Here is a 20146-nt window from a genome sequence, read left to right as displayed (position 1 = left end):
CCCAATGCCTCATTCCCCTCCCCACGGGCAATCACCAGTTTGTTCTCTGTATTTATGAGTCTGTTTTTGGTTCGTTTTGTTTGTTCATTTGTTTTTTAGATTCTACATGTAAGTGAAATCATAGGATATTTCTCTTTCTCTGTCTGACTTATTTCACTTAGCGTAATACCCTGTAGATCCATCCATGTTTTCACAAATGACAACATTTTCTTTTTATGGCTGGGTAATGGTCCATTGTATATATACCACATCATCTTTAACCATTCATCTATCAATGGACACTTAGCTTGCTTCATATCTTACCTATTGTAAATAATGCTGCAGTGAACATAGGGGTGCATACGTCTTTTCGAATTTGTGTTTTCTTCGGGTAGATACCCAAAAGTGGAATTGCTGCATTATATGGTGATTCCATTTTTAATTTTTTAAGGAACCTCCATACTGGTTTTCCATAGTGGCTGTACAAATTTACATTCCCACCAACAGTGCATAAAGGTTCCCTTTTCCCCACATCCTTGCCAACGCTTGTTATTTTTGGTCTTTTTGAGGATAGCCATTCTGACAGGTGTGAGGTGATATCTCATTATGATTTTGATTTGCATTTTCCTGATGATTACTGATGTTGAGTATCTTTTCATGTACCTGTTGGCCATCTGTATGTTTTCTTTGGATATATGACTGTTCAGATCCTCTGCCCATTTTTCAGTTGGATTGTTTGTTAGATATTAAGTTGCATACATTATTTTGAATATTAACCCCTGTCAGATATATCACTTGCAAATTATCTACTCCCTTTCAGTAGGTTGCCTTTTCATTTTGTTAATGGTTTCCTTCACTGTGCAAAAGCTTTTTAGTGAGATGTAGTACCATTTGTTAATTATTGTTTTTGTTGCCTGAGAAGGCAGATCCAAAAAATATTGCTAAGACCCATGTCAAAGTGTTTACTGCCTGTGTTCTCTTCCAGGCGTTTTATGGTTTCAAGGCTTACCTTTAAGTCTTTAATTCATTATGAGTTTATTTTTGTATATGTTGGATATCTGTTCTTATTAGCACAGACAATTCTATTCTTTTCATAGTTTCAAGGTACCGAGATGCCCTATTGTCTTTTTCTTAATACCTAAAATGCCCAGGTTTTTTTTTAATTTCTGCTAATGCTTGGTTTTCTTCTTTTTTTAATTTCTAAAAAATGAAACCCAAGGTAGAAGAGTACTTTCTACCTTCAATAAAATTTTCGGTGTTAACACAACCAATTATGTTTTTGTATAAATGCCAGGTGTATAGTAATAATTACACACAAGAATGTTAGATTATTTCTGTGAATGTGAAGAAATTAACTGTGATGTTTTATTTGTCTTTCTCTAAAAACTCATTAAATGAATAATAGTTATTAGTTTTTCTATTCCAAGATAATTATTAAAATATCCATTTTAGCTCATCTCTTCATTTGAGAAAAGTGTTTTAGTTATTTTCAGTATTTTGCTTAGCATATAAAGTCAGTAAGAACAGGCTGGGTTAATTCAAAAGAGCTGGCTTCCTAACTAACTGCATACTCCAGTTGTATTCAGAAACAGCTGTTTTCTTGTCTAGTCCAAAACAAGAACAGAGAACCCCAAAGCATCAGATAACTCCATTGTAGTTCCTCTTCCAGCCAAACACATGCACACAAAATTTTACATTGATAATTCTGTCAACCTATCAGGAAGACAGTAGGCAATGAATAAGTTGCCTTCAGTGTGCATGTGTCTGCCTTATTCTAAAAAACATCTAATTTTTATTTACCCTCTTCATCCCAAAAGTAGACACTTTATTGAAGCCTGGATTAATTGTGCTATATATCACTATTTTCAAAAATCGCTTCATATAGAAAAAAATTTTTCCCATTTACTTCTCCATGTACCAGGAGTGCATCTGAAGTATTCCTAACCATAGGAATTATATGATTTCATTACTGTGTTAAAGTCCAACAGCAAATTTATAATAGACAGTGGTAGCAGATTTTCCAACTACCTAAAAGTTCATGTGCACTAAATCATTGAATACAATCATAATTATTATTGCCTGCTTCCTAATGCTAAAGAATAAAATCAATTTATATATTTTTTACTTTAGTAATTCATTTATCAAAGAAAATACAGTTGATTTAATCTCTAATTTGTTATATTAAATAGATAAAAATTAATATATGCTTGGATTCACTTTAAAATTCCAGGAATATGTGAAGTTTTCTTTCTTTTTCTGAAGAGAACTAAGGCAATATTTTAACTTACAAGGAAATTAAAGCTAAAGTGCTTATTGGTGTCCTTCAGTGCAGATGACACTGATACATATTTCTTTGTTCTTCATAATTTGGCTCAGTAATTTATAAATATTTTGAGGGAAAATGTTAATTTCAAAAAAAAAAAAAAAAAACGTTATTTACGTTTGAAAACTATCTTTTAGTCTAGAGAGAGAGTGGGACCCCGATGATACAACAGCAAAGCCAGTGTGAGTCACCTCACATGCACAGATTCCACTCCCAACAATAAAGTCCCTAAACGTTCTACACAGAGGAACTCTAAAAGCCTCCAGAACCTCTCCTGCCCCGCAAGGAACCCATAAGGTTTTGACTCTATCAAAGGTCTGGTAACGAGTTTTACTATTCATTCTCCTCTTACACCATTGCCTCAGCCATTGTCCATGCCAAGTGTACCTCAGCCTGTGCTTTGTCTCTTCCCCCGCAGCTATGTTTCTTGCTACTTTGGGCAATGCCCCTCCATGTTTCCAGGACCCTCTCACCCTCAACAGAGTGAGACCCCACAAACTGCTTGTCTTCTCACTTTATCTCTCCTGGGAGCAGGACCTAGATCATTGCCAGTGGTTCTGAAATAAAGGGACTGTGAGATAATCCCCCCATAGTCTCTACCCCAAAACTAGGTTTGGGGAATGTTTCATTTTCTTGATGTCTTCCTAACTCGCATTACTTAAGATTTGTACAGAATAACATAAGGGCAAAGTTGTTTTCCAGTTTAGCAACCCACTGATTATTCAGCTGGTTTGAGTCTCTGAGCCCATCCTCCATCACATCTCATTTTCTTACACAAATCTTCCATGAAAACTCAGTTTAGAGAATAATATAAATTCTCAGTAGAGACTTGAGAATTGTTTCAATAAACCACTGATAAGTATTTGTAGGACTCCTTCATGACTCTGAGAAGGCAAGTTTGGATTCTAATCTTTGAACGATGAGATACGTGAAAGTATAAAATAAGTGATGCTGTACTGGGTCAAACCAATGTTCCCCTTGGCCCATACTCTCTCCAACAGTGACTTTAAGGGCTGTTTGATAGAATAATGCAGTGTTTGCTCTCCATGATGATATTTGCAAGTTAACCTAAATATCAGTAACATCCCTCTTATAATCTATTACAAATCTAAAATGTGAAACATGTTATTGGGAAAGCTTCCCACCAGTCATTCCTAGTCATAAATTGCCCTTTAGATAGTGGCAGAATTGATTGTTATCAGTCCCCCTGTCTTCTGACTTGACAATCAGCATGACCTTTTTTCGTAAGTTCTCTGATACCCTAACTCTGCTGTCCTCTTGTTTTGTCAGGCACTCCAGGGTTTCTCAGCCTTGGCACTATTGGCATTTGGGGCTTGATAATTCTTTGTTGAGGGGGAATATGTTGTGTATTGTAGGATGTTTAGCAGCCTCCCAGGCCTCTACTCACTAGATGCCAGAAGCACTTACCCTCTCCAGTTGTGACAATCAAAAATGTCTTCCAGACATTGCCAAATTTCCCCTGGGGGTCAAAAGGACCCCACCCACACCCCACAGTTGAGAACTACTGCTCTATTTTAATAGAAATATATATAATATATAATATTTTATACCCATATGAATATGTATGTTTTTCCTTAAATTACAATTCTTCTTATTTTAAGATCTTGTTAAGGAAACTTTGCTTTCATTTTCCCATTACTTGCACATATATAAGTAGTGATGTTGGAGCTACAGACTACCCTACCTAAAAACAACAGCTTCACATAAAGATGTATCCAGCTATGTGAGGCTCAGTGTGATGAATATGATTAAAATGTCTCTTAATCAGATTTAGATATCTCCTGACTACCATTTATTTCCTTTGCTTAAGAAACTTAGCTGTATGCTAATCTTCACATAGACCATGGAAAATTAACAGTATGCTAACGTTATTATTATTATTACTTAGCAATCCCAATAATGTGGTCATAATGGTCTCTGATTTTAACATGGTTCTCCATCAGCTGACATAAAAAAGGAAGAATCTTTTTTTATTTGAATGTCTCTTTTATCCTCATAAACCATGTGCACAATGCAAGATCTCTGAACATACTGGAACAGGTTTGTTTTTATCACTCTTTTACTAAACTTTTTTGTACTTGATGAGTCTTTTCTTTCTTTTACCCCTATTTCTGCTTCCCTGTTACTGTGTGTGTGTTTAAGCAGCAGCCTCTTACCCACTGCTGTATCTCACATGAAGGAGAGAGAATGTTTGATCAACCTCCAAAGGTTAGCCTCTCCCTTGTGAGACAATGTTTTGACCATGCCTGCCTGCTTGCAGAGTCACTGACTGGAAAAGCAATATCGTTCCCAAGATCACAGGAGAAAACATGCCTGGGCCAGGACCATGAAGGCTGCATACTGCCCTGTCCTTAAACTCACTGGCAGGCATAGGTCTAAATTATGTTTCAAACTGAATTTTTCCATATGAACAATCTTAGTATATGGGTCACATTTTTTTTTTGGTTGATTTAGTTTGATTTGGTTTTTTATTGTAGAGACATAAAACATGGAAGACTATATGACTTAAACTGGTCATAAAAGTAATTATATGCCCAAATATCTAAGTTATGGAATAAAATTTCATGTTTTATTGTATTTTGTTTGCTTTTCTTTTTTTTTAACATCTTTATTGGAGTATAATTGCTTTACAATGGTGTGTTAGTTTCTGCTTTATAACAAAGTGAATCAGTTATACATATACATATGTCCCAGTATCTCTTCCCTCTTGCATCTCCCTCCTGCCCACCCTCCCTATCCCACCCCTCTAGGTGGTCACAAAACACCAAGCTGATCTCCCGCTGCTATGCAGCTGCTTCCCACTAGCTAGCTATTTTACGTTTGGTAGTGTATATATGTCCATGCCACTCTCTCACTTTGTCCCAGCGTACCCTTCCCCCTACCCGTATCCTCAAGTCCATTCTCTAGTAGGTCTGCATCTTTATTCCCATCTTGCCCCTAGGTTCTTCATGACCTTTTTTTTTTTCTTTTAGATTCCATATATATGTGTTAGCATGCAGTATTTGTTTTTCTCATTCTGACTTACTTCACTCTGTATGACAGTCTCTAGGTCCATCTACCTCACTACAAATAACTCAGTTTCATTCCTTTTTATGGCTGAGTAATATTCCATTGTATATATATGCCACATTTTCTTTATCCATTCATCTGTTGATGGACGCTTAGGTTGCTTCCATGTCCTAGCTATTGTAGATAGAACTGCAATGAACATTTTGGTACATGACTCTTTCTGAATTATGGTTTTCTCAGGATATATGCCCAGGAGTGGGATTGCTGGGTCGTATGGTAGTTCTATTTTGAGTTTTTTAAGGAACCTTGATACTGTTCTCCATAGTGGCTGTATCAATTTACATTCCCACCAACAGTGCAAGAGGGTTCCCTTTTCTCCACACCCTCTCCAGCATTTACTGTTTGTAGATTTTTTTGATGATGGCCATTCTGACTGGTGTGAGATGGTACCTCATTGTAGTTTTGATTTGCATTTCTCTAATGATTAATGCTGTTGAGCATTCTTTCATGGGTTTGCTGGCAATCTGTATATCTTCTTTGGAGAAATGTCTGTTTAGGTCTTCTGCCCATTTTTGGACTGGGTTCTTTGGTTTTTTGATATTGAGGTGCTTGTAAATTTTGGAGAGTAATCCTTTGTCAGTTGCTTCATTTGCAAATATTTTCTCCCATTCTGAGGGTTGTCTTTTGGTCTTGTTTATGGTTTCCTTTGCTGTGCAAAAGCTTTGAAATTTCCTTAGGTCCCATTGTTTATTTTTGTTTTTATTTTCATTTCTCTAGGAGATGGGTCAAAAAGGATATTGCTGTGATTTATGTCATAGAGTGTTCTGCGTATGTTTTCCTCTAAGAGTTTGATGGTGTCTGGCCTTACATTCTGTTTCGAGTTTATTTTTGTGTATGGTGTTAGGGAGTGTTCTAATTTCATTCTTTGACATGTAGCTGTCCAGTTTTCCCAGCACCACTTATTGAAGAGGCTGTTTTTTCTCCACTATATATTCTTGCTTCCTTTATCAATGATAAGGTGACCATATGTGCATGGGTTTATCTCTGTGCTTTCTATCCTGTTCCATTGAACTATATTTCTGTTTTTGTGCCAGTACCATACTGTCTTGATTACTGTAGCTTTGTAGTATAGTCTGAAGTCAGGGAGCCTGATTCCTCCAGCTCCGTTTTTCGTTCTCAAGATTTCTTTGGCTATTCAGGGTCTTTTGTGTTTCCATACAAATTGTGAAATTTTTTGTTCTATTTCTGTGAAAAATGCCAGTGGTAGTTTGATAGGGATTGCATGAATCTGTAGATTGCTTTGGGTAGTATAGTCATTTTCACAATGTTGATTCTTCCAATTCAAGAACATGGTATATCTCTCCATCTATTTATATCATCTTTAATTTCTTTCATCGGTGTCTTATAATTTTCTGCATACAGGTCTTTTGTCTCCTTAGGTAGGTTTATTCCTAGATATTTTATTCTTATTGTTGCAATGGTAAATGGGAGTGTTTTCTTCATTTCACTTTCAGATTTTTCATCATTATTGTATAGGAATACAAGAGATTTCTGTGCATTACTTCTGTATCCTGCTACTTTACCAAATTCATTGATTAGCTCTAGTAGTTTTCTGGTAGCATCTTTAGGATTCTCTACGTATAGTATCATGCCATCTGTAAACAGTGACAGCTTTATTTCTTCTTTTCCAATTTGGATTCCTTTTATTTCCTTTTCTTCCCTGATTGCTGTGGCTAAAACTTCCAAAACTATGTTGAATTATAGTGGTGAGAGTGGGCAACCTTGTCTTCTTCCTGATCTTAGTGGAAATGGTTTCAGTTTTTCACCATTGAGAATGATGTTGACTGTGAGTTTGTCATATATGGCCTTTTTTATGTTGAGGAAAGTTCCCTCTATGCCTACTTTCTGGAGGGTTTTTATCATAAATGGGTGTTGAATTTTGTTAAAAGCTTTCTCTGCATCTATTGAGATAATCATATGTTTTTTCTCCAATTTGTTAATATGGTGTATCACATTGATTGATTTGCATATATTGAAGAATTCTTGCATTCCTGGGATAAACCCCACTTGATCATAATGTATGATCCTTTTAATGTGCTGTTGGATTGTGTTTGCTAGTATTTTCTTGAGGATTTTTGTATCTATGTTCATCAGTGATATTGGTCTGTAGTTTTCTTTCTTTGTGACATCTTTGGTTTTGGTATCAGCGTGATGGTGGCCTCGTAGAATGACTTTGGAAGTGTTCCTCTCTCTGCTTTATTTTGGAAGAGTTTGAAAAGGATAGGTGTTAGGTCTTCTCTAAATGTTTGATAGAATTCGCCTGTGAAGCCATCTGGTCCTGGGCTTTTGTTTGTTGGAAGATTTTTAATCACAGTTTCAATTTCAGTGCTTGTGATTTGTCTGTTCATATTTTCTATTTCTTCCTGGTTCAGTCTCAGAAGCTTTTTTTGTGCATTTCTAAGAGTTTTTCCATTTCTTCCAGGTTGTCCATTTTATTGGCATATAGTTGCTTGTAGTAATCTCTCATGATCTTTTGTATTTCTGCAGCCTCAGTTGTTACTCCTCCTTTCTCATTTCTAATTCTGTTGATTTGAGTCTTCTCCCTTTTTTTCTTGATGAGTCTGGCTAATGGCTTATCAATTTTGTTTATCTTCTCAAAGAACCAGCTTTTAGTTTTATTGATCTTTGCTATCGTTTCCTTCATTTCTTTTTCATTTATTTCTGATCTGATCTTTATGATTTCTTTCCTTCTGCTAACTTTGTGGGTTTTTTGTTCTTCTTTCTCTAATTGCTTTAGGTGTAAGGTTAGGTTGTTTATTTGAGATTTTTCTTGTTTCTTAAGGTAGGATTGTATTGCTATATACTTCCTTCTTAGAACTGCTTTTGCTGCATCCCATAAGTTTTGGGTTGTTGTGTTTTCATTGTGTCTCTTCAAATATTTTCTCAGTCCCTTTCTTTTTCTCTTCTTCTTCTGGGACCCCTAGAATTCAAATGTTGGCACGTTTAATGTTGTCTCAGAGGTCTCTGAGACTGTCCTGAATTCTTTTCATTCTTTTTTCTTTTTTCTGCTCTGCGGTAGTTATTTCCACTATTTTATCTACCTGGCCATTTATCCGTTCTTCTGCCTCAGTTATTCTGCTATGGATTCTTTCTAGAGAATTTTTAATTTCGTTTTTTGTGTTGTTCATCATTGTTTATTTGCTCTTTAGTTCTTCTAGGTCCCTGTTAAACATTTCATGTATTTTCTCCATTCTATTTGCAAGATTTTAGATCATCTTTACTATCATTACTCTGAAATCTTTTTCCAGTGGACTGCCTATTTCCTCTTCATTTGTTTGGTTTGATGGGTTTTTACCTTGCTCCTTCATCTGCTGTGTATTTCTCTGTCTTCTCATTTTGCTTAACTTACTGTGTTTGGGGTCTCCTTTCTGCAGGCTGAATGTTCGTAGTTCCCGTTGTTTTTGGTGTCTGTTCCCAGTGGCTGAGGTTGGTTCAGCAGGTTGTGTAGGCTACCTGGTGGAGGGGACTAGTGCCTGTGTTCTGGTGGGTGAGGCTGGATCTTGTCTTTCTGGTGGGCAGGACCGCGTCCAGTGGTGTGTTTGGGGGTTGCTGTGACCTTATTATGATTTTAGGCAGCCTCTCTGCTAATGCATGGCATTGTGTTCCTGTCTTGCTAGTTGTTTGGCATAATGTGTCCAGCACTGTAGCTTGCTGGTCGTTGAGTGGAGCTGGGTGTTAGCATTGAGGTGGAGATCTCTGAGAGAGCTTTCGCCATGTGATATTACGTGGGGCCGGGTGGTCTCTGGTAGACCAATGTCCCGAGCTCGGCTCTCCTACCTCAGAGGTTCAGGCCTGACACCTGGCTGGAGCACCAAGACTCTGTCAGCCACATGGCCAGGCACGTTGGGAGTTTCTTGCCTTTTGGGAAGTCTGAGGTCTTCTGCCAATGTTCAGTAGGTGTTCTGTAGGAGCTGTTCCACATGTAGATGTATTTTTAATGTATTTGTAGAGAGGAAGGTGATCTCCACGCCTCACTCCTCCGCCGTCTTGAACCTCTCCTATACATATATTTGCCCTCAATAAATTATGAGCCTGAGAGTTACTCTGTTTGATGTTGTTTGTTGGGAGGGAATTTGAAATCCTTGATGGATAGTGCTGGTAAGAGTTGAGATTCAAACCAGAAGAAGGGGAGAAGGCAGGAATGGGAGGAGTTGACAGGGATCACACTAATCCATGCTTACCGGCTACTAAGCGAAGTCAGCTTCACACACACAGATCAGGAATCAGTACTGAGCTCTCCAACCCCCACAGCTTATTGACTTGTTATATGCCAGTGTAGGAGTTCTCAAACAGCTAGGCTACTAAGCGAAGTCAACTTCACACACACAGATCAGGAATCAGTCCTGAGCTCTCCAACCCCCACAGCTTATTGGTTTGTTATATGCCAGTGTAGGAGTTCTCAAACATCTAGGCCTTAGAATCACCTTGGGCACTTGTGTGAAAATATCAGTGCCCAGACTCTACCCTAAACGTGCTACTCTTTGGGAGATACTCCTTTATACTTACGAAAGCTCTTTTGTAGACACAGAGTTATGGAATTTTGCTAGAGAATGTTCTTCCAGCTTCATCAAAGGAATAACGTATCTACTTCAGGCCCTTTGATCTCAGGCTATAAACTTCCAATTGACCTGTCTAAATATGAGTCTATAAGCCATTACATACAGCCATGTGAAACCAACAGGAATCAACTTTCCAACATTCATATTCCCCCCAAAGTTCCCACCTTAGTACTGGACGTGTAGGATATTCTCTATGAATGATAACAATTTGCTTGAGACAGAGCTCCCCAAAACTTCATCGATTTGTCAAGGAATAAGATTAGGAAAGGTAGCAAGTAAGAACAGTAAAATAGTAATTTGGTGGATGCACAGAAGCCATGCCTAAAAATACACAGTCAATCTTAGTCATTTACAGTAATTATGTTCTATAAATTCACCATGAACACTGAATTAGTGAATTCTCAACCAATGCCCCTAGAGGAAATGCAGGATTAGGTTCTTGAGAGCCTCTGGTCACAAGATTTTCATCAACCAATCAATATGTAACCTTGTCTTATGTGTATGTCTGTCTAAAGACACTTAATTTAATACCATTGAGTCATTAAAATTGAACTCATGCACTGTCACTTGCACCTAAACAAAGCTTAACTAGTACACATACTTCATCTGTGGGGCACCTCAGCCCTCTTGTACTTAGTCACACTAGACAACACTGCAACACTATGCTTAGAGACCATTTTAAACAGCAAAATCACCAACAAAGAGCACAAAAATGTGAAAAACACGGCACTAAATAGATCATAAAAAGGACACTTGTTTACTGTATGAGAGCTGAGACAATAAGACGGAGCATGAGAAACATTACAAGGCATCAGGAGGTGCTAGCGTTCCTCCCTCAGCTGGGAACGCGTGCATTGGGCAGCTCAGATGTGTCACCACTCTGCGCCAGTGCACGTATTCAACTGTGACTGCACCACACGCGTTGATTTGGGGGTTACAAGTAAATTTTAGTGAGTAGGCAAATTTGCAAATAGGAAATCCACAAATAATGAGGATTAGCTGTATTTTGAAACTGTATTAAAAGTACACAGTCATTTTATAAAACCTGTAAATCTTTATAGTAAAGATGAACAAGGAAAAGGTCAGGCATAGGCAATTGGATCAAAAGTGTAACCTACTATTCCTAGCATGGCTCACGCATACGACTTTTTTCTTCAGTTCCTTTCTTTGTCTTTGGATGGAATAAAAGGGCCATAACTTCTTTAAGGCAGAGACTGTGTCTCGTTTAAAATTGAATTCCCAGCATCCGGCATAAAGCAGGTATTCAGTACATGTTTATTGAATGAAGGAAGGATAAGGCAAACAGATAGGAGCGGCTGTACTGAGGATGTATTAACCTTCCAGATCAGTCCTGACCCTGTCGAGCGTCAGCCGTGATGGTGTTGCTCACGGGTAGATGGTCAGCAGTGCTCAGAGGGCTGCAGTGGGCTTGGTAACATTGCCACGTCTCCTTCAGTCTCTCCAGTTTCCTTCCCTTATCACCCATCACTAGGGAATAGTCCAGTCCCCAAAGAGGCAGTGGGTGACCCAAATGATTCTTTAGTTGGCAGAAATTTTTTTTAAAAAGAGGGAGGGGTGGCCTTCTGACGTTTCCTGCCTTCTTGGTTATCTGCCATCAGTTTTCACTCTCCCCAAACCAGCTCACTTAGATCCCCAGGAAATAAATGCATGGAAGCAGCACTTATTTAGCAATTTGATGTCATATACATATGGCACTTGGTGTGACTTGGCATACAGGTCTGACCAGTCCCCGGGCCTGGGGGTAAACCAGTTGTCCATTTCTCTCACTTCTACTGTGGAATTTCATCATTGCTAAAGAAAAGCACAGAATTGTGGTGGTTGTCTCTGTGTCATACTTGTGGTTCCCAGCCTCAGTGAGACCCGTGGTCTTGATCATCTTTTTGTTCCTCCTGACTGACTCCCTACTCTATGCTTTTCATGCCTGGTCACAGTAAGGCCCACCTAACCTCTTACTCCAGGCTGACTTTGTCTCCCTGCTTCCTCTGCACTTCTGCTACTTCCCCTTCCTTCTCCAGCTGCTTGCAGATCATAGACAGAAGTGCCCTCCTTTCTATGGCCGACCTCCCCACTTGTATTTTTGGTCATTTTCCCCTCCCACATTCTTCTAGCCTCACTCAACCAATGATCTGCATCCTCACTCCTCCACCCCTTTGGTGTCTTTATAGTTTATTCATTTAACACATGTATATGGAATGCCTGCTGTTTTTCCAGGCACTGTGGTCGAATGTTGTCTGGATGGTGTAATGGTGAATTAAACAGAAATAGTCCCTCTACTTACAGAACTTACAGCCTAATGAGTGAAAGTAACTGTAATTAATGGGTCCTAAAACTAAAACATAAGCAGTGAAAGGACAGGGAAGGGAAGCTGTGAGGCCTTGTGGTGAGAAGTGGATGGGTTAGATTTTGTAAGGGGGTGGGGGGGGCAGGAGGATACATTTGAGGCATTAGAAACAGCTTGTGCAGAAGCCCTCAAGTAGCTAGAAGTGCTCATCAGAGAAACTGAAAAACCAGCTGGTCACAGGGGAAGGGATAAGGGATAAAGCACACGATGGAGGGAGGGACTGTTTCCAGCAGTTTACAGACCATGTTAAAAAATCCTCCATATGCCAGCTTTCTGGGTCATTAACACCTCTGCTTTTTTCTGTTTCCTTAATGTTTGTAACAGTGTGCTTACCTCTCCTGTTTCTCTCTCATTCTCTGGCTTTGCCTGCCACTGTAATACAAGCCTTCTACAAGCTACATGCTGTATGTCTTTTATTTTTCTCTAGCACTTTTTTCTGGATTATCCTCTACCCCTATCATTTCAAATATTACTTTGATATTTCAGATGTATCAAATTCTACATCCGTAACTTCGGCTCCTGTTCTGAATTCCCCAAGTGTATTTCTAACCGCCTGCTGGAAATTTCCACGTTCACGAAGGTGTCATTCTGGAATCTCTGGTCCAGTGTGCCCAAAACCAAATCAATTTTTAAAAACCCGGTTTTTTTCTTTCTCTACTCCGGTGTGTTATGGAATCATCATCTACTTTCACCTTTAAGGAGTTCTCTCTTGAAAGAACAGTCAAATATCGGGGGTTTTACAGCATAAAAGTCTGTTTTGGTAGAGTTCTATATGAAATGCAGGGGGGCAAATAGAAGTGGCCCCTGACCCAAGCTTAATGAAGTCAGGAAAGGCTTTCCAGAGGGGTTGATTTCTAAATTGAGTTTTATGGGAGGAAGAGCATTCCAGGCAGACTGAACAAATATGAAGGCATGGCACACAGGCCACCACAAATATTTCATCATGGCTGGAGCCTGGGCTGCAAAGTTAAAAAGAGAGAAAGCTGAACCTGAACGAGGAGATGGGATCAAGAAGATCCTTGTGTGGCATGTTAAGGAGCTGGATTTGATCCTGAAGATACTGAGGAGCCATTGGAGGATTTAAAACATGGAGGATGGCATGATCAAATCAGTTGTTTCAAAAGCTCATTCTGTAAGCTCTGAGAAGGGGGTGGGGGGAAGCAGTGAAATAAGACCAAGAGAGGCGGTTGCAGCAATCCGAGCCAGCCATAATGAGAAAGTAGGGTTTGGTGAGGAAATCCATGTGAAGGAAAAGGAGCAACCTAGGTTTCTAATGTGACCATCAGTGTGTAAAAGCAGAAGGGCACTTCAGCGTAAGATGCGCTGTGTGTAGTGCCTGTGCGGCAGCCAGGGGGCTCGGGAGAGATTTGCTGAGAACTCAGGCTTGCGAGATAGTTCTGATGAAGATGGATGGTTCCAAGTGTATTTTCAGAAAAACTGCCGTATTTACAAGATTTGCTGAAAACTAACGATTGCCAAATCATTTTGAAGAAAACTGGAGATCCAGGTTCTGGGTATTGATTTGGAAGTCTTTAGCATAAACATACCTGTCGAATCCATGGGAACAGAGGAGAGTACAGAACTAAAGGGTAGAAGGCATTAAGGAGCGCCAGTTTTTTTAAAGAGTGCACTGAGAGGGAGGAGCCTGGGAAGGAGATTGCTGGAACCAGCCCCCCAGCCCCTACCTGTGGAGGTCTCCACACTCCCATTCTCCAGGCTTTACTGCACCGTTTACCTGCCTACCAGAGGTACCTTCCTAAAATAGAAATCAAGTCGTGATTTACCAGCTCAGACATCTTAGCTGATGCTGTATTTGTCTTTGAAGTCCAAATCTCTTAGGTTTTAATCTAGCTCTCATCCCTCAGAGATTGAACAGAAGTTCTGACCTACTTTTTCTCATCTCCCAAATCACCCCCCCCCAAGTAGGCTGCCCTGCAGATGCGAAACCTCAAACCTCTGCTTACCCCGTTTTCTCCAGCTGTATAATTTTTGTGCTACGCCAACTATCAGAAATTCAGTTCATCCCTTAGGAGACAACTAAATGCTCCCTCTTCTGAGAATCCTTCTCAAAAGCCTCCAGTTGAAATACAAGACTTCTGTTCCTTTATATCTGCACATTTTTTTTCCTTTATCATAATGTGGATCTCCCTCTGCCTTGTTGGTTGTCTCCATGCCTTCCCCTGTTAGAGTATAAGCTCTTGGAGCATACTTAGCTTTGTATCTCCAGGGCATGTAGCACGGTGCCTTGCCCCTAGAGTGGCTTTCCGATAAGTATTTATTGTTGTTGTCATTTTTAATTGGCATAATTAGTATCCCAAACTACAAATCATGAATCAAGATGAAGGCCTTTACTTTTTGTTTTAATATACTTATAGAAACTGCATCTTAATGCAGAGGAATATTCTGTCCTTAAGGAAAAGCATAATTGGAGGATTTAGTGTCAAATACAACTCAAATAATCAACAATAAATTCTAAAATCAAAGAATCAACAGCAAACTTGTATGAATATTTAAAGTCATAAAATTATGCTCCCAGAAACATAATTTTAGCAACAGAGAAAACCTGAAAGAGCTTATCTAGTCAAGTGGTTTGTAAACTCTCTCCTCTGTAGAGCCCTGTTCCTCAGGGCTCTGTGGGGTAGGTCTGGGGAGGCCAGGTTTGCCAGACCACCAAACCTAGCTTCACCTAGAGAAATTCTACTTTTCAGGTTTGTATGTGAGGCTTTCAAACAAAATTGTATTGAAAACGAGTTTTGCTTTTAAATCAGTTTGAAAAACAAGATTGTAACCTTCAGGCTACTTCTGTAATCTTGGTGACTCTGGGCCTCCATTTCCTCATCTGTAAAATATAAGAATGGTGCTATGATAGTTCATGCTTTTATTCTGAGCACCTCCTGTACATTTTCAAATAAGAAAAACAGACGTCAAGAGAAGTTAAGTGGCTTACTGAGGCCACATAGAGAGTTAATGACAGAACCAAGATTAGAATTTAACCAGCAGCCCTCGTTGTTGGGTTTTTTTTCTTTTCAATAAAAATTCCTACAAAGTAGGTATAAAAAAATTGCAGCTATTAATTCTTTGGAAAAGGTAGATATCAGGAGGTATATAAATAGCTTTTAAAAATAGAGCTCTACTATATCATAAATTTGCCTTATTTAAAGCTGGTGTGCTACTGCAACAAACATAGATTGAACATTTACTTAATTTTACATTCATTCTTCAAGCTTATGGAAATATTTGAGGGAGTGGTTTGCATGGCCCATTTCTCTTTCACAAAGTTATTTATGAGTTGTTTCTTCTTGGTAAATCTCCATGTAATCACTGGAGGCACTGAAAATCATTCCATTAATCATTCCTTTCATGTTTGTCTCACTGCATCTAAACTTAAAAGCATCACTATGAAGTTATGAGGGTTTGGGAAGCAAGAGTCTCCAGATCCTGATCCTTTCATTCATCTCCTTTGCTTTGCTCATCTTCCTCTCTTCATCCCCTCCTCTCCAAATCAAGGGTATCCATGATGAGGAAATGAAGTCACAAAACAGCTGAGAGGTGTGTGTGGACAAGAGGGAAAGAAGGGCAATCATGCTCCTTGGCCTTGATGGGGGGTGAGGGTGCTTATGGGCTGATTGTCTCACAGCCTTGGGCCTTTTTTGTTTAAAGATAAAGTGAAACAAAACAGCTCACAGAGACACCTCCTTCTTCCCCCTCCTTCTGCCTCCATACCCATATGGCGCGCTGCTGCTGAGACCGAAGAATGAGTGAGTAAAGGTGTTGAGAAGTGAAGTATTGGTCCTAAAGAAATAAGTGTCCTCTTATAAATCAGTGTCAAGACTTTGTAATGTGGATCGCCTACTAATTTGTGATTCATAGCATTTGAACATAGGTTAAGCCAACCTTTGCATCATGAAAAAGGACTTGGATATGCCCGCTACAGTAATGCAGTAATACAGTAGGAAACAGGGCAGGAACCATGTTTAACCTGCTTAAGACAGACTTTCTGAGGACATCACAGCACCCATTTCATATGAAAAGACTATTAGAAGCAGGTTTGGTAAGACCTGCACGTAGTAATATGTTGTTACTCATTTGTCAGGGTCACAACAAGCAAGGGAAAGTAACACTGACCTAACAGTGATGTATAATTCAGTCTGACTTCCCTTCCCTCAACCTCTGGAGTAGACTTATGTTCTGATTAGAGCCATTATGTTGGGTTTTTTTAATCTAGTAGTTTTACAACATTTCATATACAGTTGGCCTTCCTTATCCACGGGCTACACATCTAAAGAGTCAACCAAACATGGATCGAAATTATTTGTAAAAAAAATTCCAGAAAGTTTCAAAAAACAAAACTTGAATTTGCCATGCTGGCAACTATTTACATAGCATTTACATTGTATTTACAACTATTAGCATAGCATTTACATCGTATTAGGTATTATATGTAATCTAGAGATGATTTAAAGTATACAGGAGGTTGTTAGGTTATATACAAATACTACACCATTATATGAGGCACTGTAGCATCTGCATATTTGGGTATCTGTGCAGGTGGGAGTGTCCTGGAACCAATCCCCCTTGGATACTGAGGGCCGACTATATATACGTGTATTTAAGGTAAGATGTTGCTCTTGCCTTGGGCAAAGAGAGAGAAGTAATACTTAGACCATGTAAAAGAAGCGTCTGACCTTTAATCTGATGGCTGTGTTTGGAATTTATTTCATAAGTCTGGGGAAAAAAACTGAAGAAATTCAGTTACAGTTGATGCTTTCTGAGAGGTTTTGATGGTTTTCTTCTGCTCTATGGGCTTGAGGGCAGGTAGACTATTCTGCAGTCTGCATTAGTCCTTGAATTTAAATTTTCTATGTGTTTTTACTTTTTTCCCCAAACACATTTTAACTGAGTCAGATTATCTTCAAATAGTTGAGAAAAATCCAAGATTGGTTCTTTTGTTCTTTGAAATAGGCTCACTTACTACAACATTCAGGTTTTGCCACTAAGTCTCCTTGCCCTTTAACTCTTGTTTTCATTACATGCTTGATTTAAAGCTATATAGCCAGCAATAATATTACATAATTATGGTCCAGAAAAGTACAAAATCCTCTTGAAATCTTTATGATAAGAAAAGTAATACTTGTTTAAAGGGACTCAGTGCCAAATCTTGCTGAAATCCGATTGTGAAGGAGGAAATCCAAAAAGGCAAAACAAGTTTCAGTAGAGATAAGACTGGGAAAGCAGTAGTTACTCAAAGAAGTTAAGACTGAAAGAGACAGTTGTACTCCTTGTCTTTCATTTCATTTTGGCTTTTTGTTTCCTGGGGTTTTACAATTTTAATTAGGTAGATATGGTATATCTCTTTCATTTGTATGTAATTCAAAACTTTAACATAGTAGTGATTTATATTTTCTATGTGAATTTTAAGTAGATCCTTTCCATAACATGTAATTATCTGTAAAAAAAAATTTGCAAGTCTGTCTTATAGCGAGATTAAGTTGATTTCTAAACTACTGTCTCATATCAGCCACCATTTTCCACAGTATCCTTTCATTTGGGATTAATGTTCAAACTCTAGAGGAACCGTCTAACACTCAGAGTATAATCTGGCACCACTGAAAGTGCTTATTTGATTTTCTCATGGAGGTGCCATTAATAAAACAGATATACTAAGCAAATTTTGTAGAAGATTTAAAGAGCTTGCAGATTCAAAATTTTACACATAGTTCAGTGAGTAACACCCTGAAAATACAGTGTACTGACAAGATTACCAAGCAAAGATGCAGTGTTGAAAGGTAAATTTAGAACTTAAGTAATATAACATAGTATTACTGATATAATTTAGGCTGACTCACAACTGACTCTTTTTGCCACACACCTGAAAGCTCACTTTATTTACGAAGAGCGCTTAACCAATCTGGAGAGCTGTTTCCTTGGTTTTCCATGGGAGTGAATACACACTTGTGATAGACATGCTGATAGACACTTGTGTTCAGAACAGGCATGCTCTTTCCTCATTCATCCAGTTGGTGGGTTTTCAGCATGTGAATATTGCCTGTGTTGTCTTCTGTGATTTGTGATTTACTCTTTGTTCTTCTTTCACAGCAGTCATTCAAGTCCCAGGATTTCAGACCGGGCTCAGAGTCTATGACACAGTAAGCAGCTTTTCCTCCTAAGTAATTTGCAGTGATAAATAGTTGTTTTTTTCTTTTTTTTAAGGACAGTTTCTCCATTTCCCTCTTCATAATACCACACTAAAAAAACTATGAAATGCCTATTTCAAGGCATTAAAGAAAAAAAGCTAATACCCAGAACATTATCATTGTATATGTCTTAGAAATGCCTAAGGTAGATGAGCAATTTTTCAAGTATTTATTTTAAAAGATCTCTAGGAAGTTTTTATATTTTTGATACTGGCTATATTAATAACATAAATAGAAAATCTCTCTTACCTCAAAAAAAAAAATACCGAAAACCTTTGCAAAGCACTTCTCAATTTTTATCATTGCAGATGATTTTGTACATAATCTGAAGCCCTGACTTCATATTCACACGTCACTAGCAAACTATCACATGAGTGTAACAACCTTGAACAGCTCAGATGTCTGCTGTGCCCTCCCATCCCACCGCCACTGTCCCCACATTGGGTGCATGCCTACACACATGTGCATACAGAGAAGCCCTGCTGAACGTCCTTCAGGAAAATATTGGGTTGGCCAAAAAGTTCGGGGGTTTCTATAATGTCTTACCCGAATGAATTTTTGGGCCAACCCAATATTTATTCGTTAACCCTGCTATGCACTTTGACATTTTGAAGAATATGTCTCTTCCAGTTCAGAAATTCTGATTTAAATGACACTCTAATTTACAGGAATTATCAGATAAAACCATGCATTATTTTATAATATTTCTTTCTACAGATGAAAGACAAACAGAATTTTTTAATGGTATTTAAGAGTCACAGAATCATGACCTAGAAGATGCCTTAGAATTCTACATTCCCTCTGTTTTATATTCAGGAAAACTAAGAGGAAAGACCTTGTGCAAATGTCACAAGGCACATTTATGTCAGCGCTTGAACCAAGCAAGACCTAAGTCTCCTGATTCTCAGACTACCGGGGTGTGTGTGTGTTTGTTTTTTATACTATATTCAGTGTTATTAGGCTCCTTGGTAAGATGCCATTTTGTTGTAAGTTTAAAAAATCTTTCTTTCTGAGAGATAAAATTATATTGATGATTATATGATTATATATAGCCCTGTATTACATCAGAGCACACTCATTATCACATTTGAGTCTCCCCATTTCCCTACAGACCATTGCTCTGACCACTGTCTTGCATGTGGAGAAACATGATCTGAGGGAGGTAGTAAGAGGCAGACCCAGTACCAGAACACAGATCCTGTGTTTCCCAATCTGCTGTTCTTTCCATGCTTTCTCTCTCCCTGTCACACGACACAAATACACATCCCAGGTCTTTCAGTTTTTTGTTTTTGTTATATCTGCCAGGTATGTTTTCAGTTCCAATCTCTGAACAATTGAAATTTTACATAATAGTTGATCACATAATAACTGGCTCTGAGGAGTATACTCAGTGACGGATCACCCACGTAAAAAATATGCTGGATCAGTGAGGACAAACTCTGTCTCAACAATCAAAAATGACCATATTTTAATACATTATGGGAACAGTCCTCTCTCTGAACATTTTTATAAAATTTTTTAGAACTTTTATCTAATATGTGAATGAAAGGTTCTATAGTCACTTTGACTACTTTGGATACGTATTTTCAGGTGACAGAGAGATCCACACAATGCTCTCCAGATTAAAATTTTAAAAAGC

General features: G+C 38.5%; 1 protein-coding gene across 6 annotated transcripts in view; it reads left to right on the top strand.

The window, feature by feature from the left end:
- Positions 1 to 20146, top strand: part of AHI1 (Abelson helper integration site 1) — a gene marked incomplete at its 3' end in the record, with an annotated part of 211262 nt that overhangs the window by 160423 nt on the left and 30693 nt on the right. For 4 of the 6 annotated variants that reach the window (XR_014017212.1, XM_081251012.1, XM_081251010.1 and 1 more), the window contains one exon: positions 18410 to 18459. Coding sequence is in view for 5 of the 6 variants with exons in the window: in XM_081251012.1 (XP_081107138.1) it covers positions 18410 to 18459 (50 nt within the window). Of the gene's footprint in view, positions 1 to 18409; positions 18464 to 20146 lie in introns of those variants that run through there. The other 2 variants (XM_081251011.1, XM_081251014.1) reach the window with 2 other exon arrangements.

This window comes from Mesoplodon bidens (assembly GCF_964165515.1).
Source record: "Mesoplodon bidens genome assembly, chromosome: 12".
Lineage (NCBI taxonomy): Eukaryota > Metazoa > Chordata > Mammalia > Artiodactyla > Ziphiidae > Mesoplodon > Mesoplodon bidens.
The sequence above is the reverse complement of the archived record's forward strand: the minus strand, read 5'-3'. Positions and strand labels throughout refer to the sequence as shown.